The 6,319-nt window shown below is 34.7% G+C and overlaps 1 protein-coding gene across 1 annotated transcript; it reads left to right on the forward strand.

Annotated features, from left to right (window-relative positions):
* Nucleotides 1-210: 210 nt before the first annotated feature.
* On the forward strand, nucleotides 211-4,951 carry OPT3 (oligopeptide transporter). The gene is made up of 6 exons (XM_020375078.3): nucleotides 211-818; nucleotides 1,282-1,379; nucleotides 2,454-3,023; nucleotides 3,274-3,529; nucleotides 3,650-3,832; nucleotides 3,929-4,951. The coding sequence occupies exons 1-6, from the start codon at nucleotides 318-320 to the stop codon at nucleotides 4,544-4,546; spliced, it is 2,226 nt and encodes a 741-aa protein (XP_020230667.1). The 5' UTR covers nucleotides 211-317; the 3' UTR covers nucleotides 4,547-4,951.
* Nucleotides 4,952-6,319: the final 1,368 nt, after the last annotated feature.

The raw sequence follows: 6,319 nt of genomic DNA on the forward strand, positions 1-6,319 counted from the left end.
TAAGTTAAATTAAAATTTTTTAAGGTGAATATTAATGTATTTTAAATATACTTGATAGTTAATTAATGTTAAAATAAATATATTTTTGAGAGATATTTATTGAGTGTTAGTAAACGTTACATTGAGAATATTTTTACAAAAAAGGTCCGGAATGGGGGCATTTTGGGCATGTGACACAAAATTAGAGACTCTTTTATAAGCACCGCGAAGGACATACATGTTGTCCATCTGTTAGCGTCGAGCAAGACAAACAACTTACAACACACAGAGCGACTCTCACTCTCACACTCACCACAGTCACACAAACAGGGCCTTCAATGGCGTCCAAGACCAGCAGTACGGACGCGGAGAAGGCGGCGAACGGCGAAGGTCCACCGGAGGAGCGGTGTCCAGTGGAGGAGGTGGCGCTGGTGGTGCCGGAGACCGACGACCCTTCACTTCCGGTGATGACTTTCCGGGCATGGTTTCTGGGAATAGCCTCGTGCGTGCTTCTCATCTTCCTGAACACGTTCTTCACCTTCAGGACGCAGCCTCTCACCATCTCCGCCATTCTCATGCAAATCGCGGTTCTTCCCATAGGGAGGTTCATGGCCGCGACTCTTCCCACCAGAGAGTACGCTTTTCTTGGTCGTCGATTCACTCTCAACCCTGGACCCTTCAACATGAAGGAGCATGTCATCATCACCATCTTTGCAAACTGTGGTGTTTCCTTTGGAGGGGGTGATGCTTACTCCATTGGTGCCATTACTGTCATGAAGGCTTACTATAAACAGACCCTCAGCTTTCTCTGTGCCCTCTTTATCGTCTTAACCACTCAGGTTTCACTTTCTCTGCTTCACTTTTTTTCTTTCATAATTATTTTTTATTATTCTTAATGGAGTGTTAAAAAATATTATTATTTTTTTCTCAAGGAAAAGCGCCAGTCAAATTGTTAATTTGTCTTTGAACAAGGAATTTTGGGATTTGAGATGGGGATGCTAGGAAATATGTAATTATGCGTGTTTATATTAAAAATTAAAATAAAGGCTGCCTTTGAGATCTGTGAAGATTGAAGGTTCTCTCATACCATGCTTTCTTTTTAGTATTAAAATCTGGATTTGTTTTATTGTTTGTTTTATACATATGTTTAATTTGTTGGGTTTTATCTCTTAGTGACAAATAAAAAGTGTGGAAGATTAGTTGAATTTGCATTTTGTTTGTTTGGAGCATATATTCTCATCAATCTGCTTTGAAGTTGTTTTTTTTTTCTTCTAAAATTTATTATTCTAAATTGAGTTACAGATGTTGGGGTATGGATGGGCTGGGATTCTGAGGAGGTATCTAGTTGATCCGGTTGAAATGTGGTGGCCAGCAAACCTTGCTCAAGTGTCCCTCTTTAGGTTCATTCTTTCTCTTTTCTTCTATATTACGTTTTATTAAATTGAAACCGAAACATGGATAAGCCCCTTGGTAGCCGCTGATATTTTTATTCAATATATGTATTCACCGATTTGCAAAACCTAGGAGAACGAATAATAAGGAAAAACACAACAATACGAGGAAATGATTTGAAATTAATGAAGGTAATCTTTGGAGTTTAATATTTTACTAACTACTACCGAAAAAAAAATTATATCCTCAGTTTATTATAGTAAATATAATTTTTTAAGTAACTAATGTAAAAATCAACGAATTTATCTTATATAACAATCAATCTGTTATCGGGTGTAAAAATATTTTACCTGTCAATGCATAATCTATTTATTCAGCTTTTTTATTTGGTAGCTGCACAATTGTAATTATGTAGTGATATTTCCTTCTGTTTAGCTAAACCCAGTGCTAAAATTGGAACTTTCCAATGAACTATTTTGCATGTACATATATAATATAATGTCTGACTATAAAGTTCACTTCAACCATATGAAGGCATAATAGATGCAGAATTTTACTACTACACATATTCCATGAAAATAAGGGTGGTCTTACTGCGAAAGAATTTATACGGAGCTAAATCAACAAAGATAAGGCGAATCAATTCAATCAAGTTTGTCGTTGACTAAATGACTAGCAATTACTAGCTTGTATAATTGGTAATATACCCAAATGACAGTTGTAAATATGGTGCAACCATGCCACGTTACCTTTTTATGGCTAGGACTAAGCGCATCTTCATCGCTGAAAGGATCATATAATGAGTGGTTTTGTCCGATTGCAATATTCTCTTGCAAGAAAGCATAACACTGAAAGTGAAAAAGGTCAAGTGGAAGATATGCAAACACTATTCTGTCAATTTTTCATTGGCTACTATAGAATTGACATATAGCCAAATATTTAGTATCTTCTCCAAAAGAGCTTTAGCAACAGCAAAAACCAATATTTATTATTATTATTATCTAAGGTTCTTCTATTTTCTCGTTTGTTATAATTATATGCTCTAATGTTATTCTGATTACATCAGTTAACTTATACTACAGGGCACTCCATGAAAGGGAGCACAAATCAAAAGGTTTAACGAGGATGCAGTTTTTCCTCATTGCCATGGGTGCAAGCTTCTTGTATTATGCACTCCCTGGTTATCTGTTCACAGTCTTAACATTCTTCTCGTGGATCTGCTATATATGGCCACATAACATCACTGCACAGCAAGTTGGATCAGGTTATCATGGACTTGGGATTGGTGCCTTCACACTTGATTGGGCAGGGATTTCAGCTTATCATGGCAGTCCCCTTGTTTCACCATGGTCTTCCATTGTTAATGTGGGGGTTGGATTTATCATGTTCATCTACATAATTGTACCTGTGTGTTACTGGAAGTTTAACACCTTTGATGCCCGCAAGTTTCCTATATTTTCTAACCAGTTGTTCACAACTACTGGACATAAGTATGATACTACCAAGATCTTAACCCCAGAGTATGATCTTAATGTTGATGCATACAACAAATACGGCAAGTTGTACCTTAGTCCACTGTTTGCATTATCTATTGGATCAGGTTTTGCAAGGTTTACAGCAACCCTCACTCATGTAGCACTGTTTTATGGCAGGTAGGCTTCTACGAACCCTTTAACACAAATCATCTGGATATTCTAAATGATATTTGTATAAGTGAATGAATGATATACTAGTATTTCTATGTTAGATGGAAGTGGATCAGAAGACTTTGAATATAATATTAATCCTTTTCATCCATTAAGTGCTTGAAGTTGAATGAATCAAATACAGTTTCCTATATATTAATTGCTCTGCTAGGATGGGATTTTTTGGGTTGACACTGAAATAGTTTCCTTTTCTCAGAGACATTTGGAGACAGAGTAGATCAGCAATGAGTAATGCGAAATTGGATGTCCATGGTAGACTCATGAAAGCTTATAAGCAAGTACCTGAATGGTGGTTCCTCAGTATATTGTTTGGGAGCATGGTGCTATCCCTGCTAATGGCTTTTGTGTGGAAAACGGATGTGCAATTGCCATGGTGGGGTATGCTCTTTGCTTTTGCTTTGGCTTTTATTGTAACCCTTCCTATTGGTGTCATTCAAGCAACTACCAACCAGGTACCATCTCCAATATTCCTGTCCCCTCCACTATTATTTTGATGCGAAGTGGGAAGCTATAGAGGTTCAATATTTTAACATGAGTTTTTTTCCCCATTTTATCTTGTGGTTACCTTGCAGCAACCTGGATATGACATTATAGCACAGTTCATGATTGGTTACGTCCTTCCGGGAAAACCAATTGCAAACTTGCTCTTCAAGATTTATGGGAGAATCAGCACCGTCCACGCTCTCTCTTTCTTGTCGGATCTCAAACTTGGCCACTACATGAAAATTCCTCCACGATGCATGTACACAGCTCAGGTCATTGCAGCATCAAACCTCCTAATCTAAGCCTTTTTTCCTAACCAGTATCCTTTATTTTCTCATTACTTGTTTTTGTTGTTACTTTCCAAACAGCTGGTGGGAACTCTAGTTGCTGGTGTAGTGAACCTTGCAGTGGCTTGGTGGATGTTGGACAGCATCAAGGACATTTGCATGGATGATAAAGTTCATCATGACAGTCCTTGGACATGTCCCAAGTACAGAGTGACCTTTGATGCATCTGTTATATGGGGTCTGATTGGACCAAAGAGGCTATTTGGACCTGGTGGATTGTACAGGAACCTTGTGTGGCTATTCCTGATTGGAGCAGTGCTACCAGTTCCAATTTGGGTGATGAGCAAAATGTTCCCTGAGAAGAAGTGGATACCACTGATAAACATACCAGTTATATCCTATGGCTTTGCTGGAATGCCACCAGCAACACCAGCCAACATTGCAAGCTGGCTATTGACTGGAATGATCTTCAATTACTTTGTGTTCCGCTACAACAAACGTTGGTGGCAGAAGTACAATTATGTACTATCAGCAGCACTTGATGCAGGCACAGCTTTCATGGGTGTTTTGATATTCTTTGCCTTGCAAAATGCTGGGCATAATCTAAAATGGTGGGGAAGTGATTTGGACCATTGCCCATTGGCCACATGCCCAACTGCACCAGGAATTGAGGTTGATGGCTGTCCGGTGTTCAAGTAGAGAACCATAATAACATTATGGTTTTAGCTTTTTTTTTTTTGTTTGTTTGTGAGAAACTGAGGGTATAGATAGCTATAGCCTATATAGGGTGAAAGGAATAACCAATTGCTTGGCAATTCTGTACATCGTGGAGGGCTTTCGTTTGTCATATGCCTCATAATGTAACAAAGTAAGACTTGTGTTGTGATACCATTTTAGTTTTAGGACTTGAGAGGTTTCAGCTTCACTCTTCTTTCGGCTCCTCTCACTATCTTTAGAGATGGAATTGCGAATTTATGGTCTCTGAAGAAACTTAGTGGTTTAGAATCGAATTCCAAATGGAATAAGATGGCATGTCAGTGTTGTAAGTTGTAACTCACTCAATGTTAAGAATGGTGAAGAGGTTCCGTTTCCTGATTTCCTCTACTAGTGTTCCATACTTGCTAGCTATTAATATATGAATGCTGCTCAACGTCTCGCAGAAACTCTCCCCCAACGTCCACAGGACACAATTAACCAATTTAATTAATATTAAATATTTTAATAATCTTACAGCGCTGTTAAAAATTTAAAACTTCTGAGACATATTTAATTATCAGTGCTACAAGCCTACAAGTATAGCACATTCATTCTATCAGTTGTTTTTGGTTTAATTAGGTATGCGTGTTTAATATGCGTTAAATTTTTAGATTTTCTAAGAATTGTTAGTTTTTTTTTTTTTAATTATTTTTATATACTTTTTTAATATGTAAAATGGTAGATAAAAAATGATATTTCATGACTATTGAACAAAAAGTTAATGACATGTTAAGGATTTTCAAACCAAATATCACTATCCACTTAGTTGTTAATCAAAATTTAACTGTGACTAGTTTGATACAGAATTTTGAGAAGTAGTAAATATTCACAACGGTAAGATTTTATACTTGGTTATTTTAAAAAAGAAGGTATTTTTTATTAAAAAAAATGGAGCTCTAATCAATTTAAACAAAATTTGATCGATTTTGAAGAAGGGAATTGTATGTTTCTTTTTAATTCCTTTTCTTGAAAATATTATTTTAACTATAATTAAAATAAAATCCAAAGAATTTTTTCAATCAATTCGAATGTGTTTTTCATATCATGCAATAAATGTAAAATGTCTTTTATAATTATTTTGATCTTTTTAATTTTTTTTATTTTGAAATATATATTTCAAGAGCTACGCAAAAGAAAGCAAAAGAAAATAAAATCAAGAGCTACGCACAGGAAGCTATGGTGATAAATATTAAATATTTTTACACTTAACTCTAATATTTCTATTTTAGTGGGTTGTTATTTAGAAATAGTAGAAATATGTTATATGGTATCCTTTATCTTTTTTATTTATTCTATTTGTCTTAGTCTTATATTTTGTCATGAGATACTTAATTAAATCATTTATAGTAAGAATATATGTTACTTGTATATTTAACTTGTGAATCATAACTTTAAATTATAATAGAATATTATATCTAATATCAACACCATGTAATTGTAATTATAAAAAAGAAAAATTTTAGGTTAAATTATTCATTTAATCTCATTTTATTTATTTAATTTGGTTTTTCTATTATTAAAAATTTCAAATTGATTCTTAATTTTAAAAAATATCCATGTTACACAATAAAAAAAGACATATATTAAAACAAGTACAGAAATTTAATGTTGTTAGCCTCAATCTGATATAAAGGATCGTGTTGTATCCTTTTTGTAAAAATTAAGGATTAAATTGAACCTTTTAATAATAAAAAAAATTAAATTGAATTAATTGAA

This window comes from Cajanus cajan, chromosome 5, assembly GCF_000230855.2.
Source record: "Cajanus cajan strain Asha chromosome 5, NIPB_CcT2T_4, whole genome shotgun sequence".
NCBI lineage: Eukaryota > Viridiplantae > Streptophyta > Magnoliopsida > Fabales > Fabaceae > Cajanus > Cajanus cajan.

Excerpts from the sequence above, each read along its gene's own strand:
- OPT3 (XM_020375078.3), top strand. The coding sequence starts at position 318 with ATGGCGTCCAAGACCAGCAGTACGGACGCGGAGAAGGCGGCGAACGGC. Across the intron at positions 819-1,281 it reads TTATCGTCTTAACCACTCAG|ATGTTGGGGTATGGATGGGC; the intron begins GTTTCACTTTCT and ends ATTGAGTTACAG. Across the intron at positions 3,024-3,273 it reads GTAGCACTGTTTTATGGCAG|AGACATTTGGAGACAGAGTA; the intron begins GTAGGCTTCTAC and ends TCCTTTTCTCAG.